Source organism: Plasmopara halstedii (genome assembly GCF_900000015.1).
Source record: "Plasmopara halstedii genome assembly, contig: Scaffold_3109, whole genome shotgun sequence".
Taxonomy (NCBI): Eukaryota; Oomycota; class Peronosporomycetes; order Peronosporales; family Peronosporaceae; genus Plasmopara; species Plasmopara halstedii.
In genome coordinates this window covers 602366-603019 of record NW_020190012.1, presented here as the reverse complement: position 1 = coordinate 603019, position 654 = coordinate 602366, and the positions used below count along the sequence as shown (strand labels likewise).

General features: G+C 47.4%; 1 protein-coding gene across 1 annotated transcript in view; it reads right to left on the bottom strand.

The window, feature by feature from the left end:
- Positions 1–654, bottom strand: part of PHALS_07442 (Six-bladed beta-propeller, TolB-like) — a gene marked incomplete at both ends in the record, with an annotated part of 1792 nt that overhangs the window by 306 nt on the left and 832 nt on the right. Inside the window, 2 exons of the mRNA XM_024720907.1 lie at positions 129–491; positions 530–640. Of these exons, the coding sequence (XP_024586059.1) occupies positions 129–491; positions 530–640 (474 nt within the window). The remainder of the gene's footprint in view (positions 1–128; positions 492–529; positions 641–654) is intronic.

Here is a 654-nt window from a genome sequence, read left to right as displayed (position 1 = left end):
AAGGTTTCTGTTGTATCTTGGGTTGGATCTGGTGGCAAAGACTTTGTGTCGTTTATTTCACTATCCCTTTTATCATCAAAAACGCATCCCCATGCATTCGTTTTTAGTTTGAAGCAGGTGGCGTTAACCGGTGCCACACATTGTCCAGTACTAGTCCAGCTAGGTATTGTGTCGTTGTTGCAATCCTTCACAGCAATATCACCTTTGACTGGACATAATGAACCAGTAGGATTGCTACCCGAGCCACTGCAGATGGGACCCTGAATGCAGTATGTCGCGTCACCTTCCACAGACACATCAGTGCAGGTGATTTCTGTTGTATCTTTCGTTGGATCTGGCGTCACAGAATCCGTGCAGTTTTCCGTAGTATTTTTTTCACCCTTAAAAACGCATCCCCATGCATTCGAATTCAGTTTGGAGCAGGTGGCGTTGACCGGTGCCACGCATTTTCCAAAACTAGTCCAGCTTGGTATTGTGTCGTCGTTGCAATCCTTCACAGCAATATCACCTTTGACTGGGCATAACGAACCAGTAGGATCGCTACCCGAGCCACTGCAGATGGGTCCGAGAATGCAGTATGTCGCGTCACCTTCCACAGACACGTCAGTGCAGGTGATTTCTGTTGTATCTTGCGTTCGATCTGGCGTCACAGAA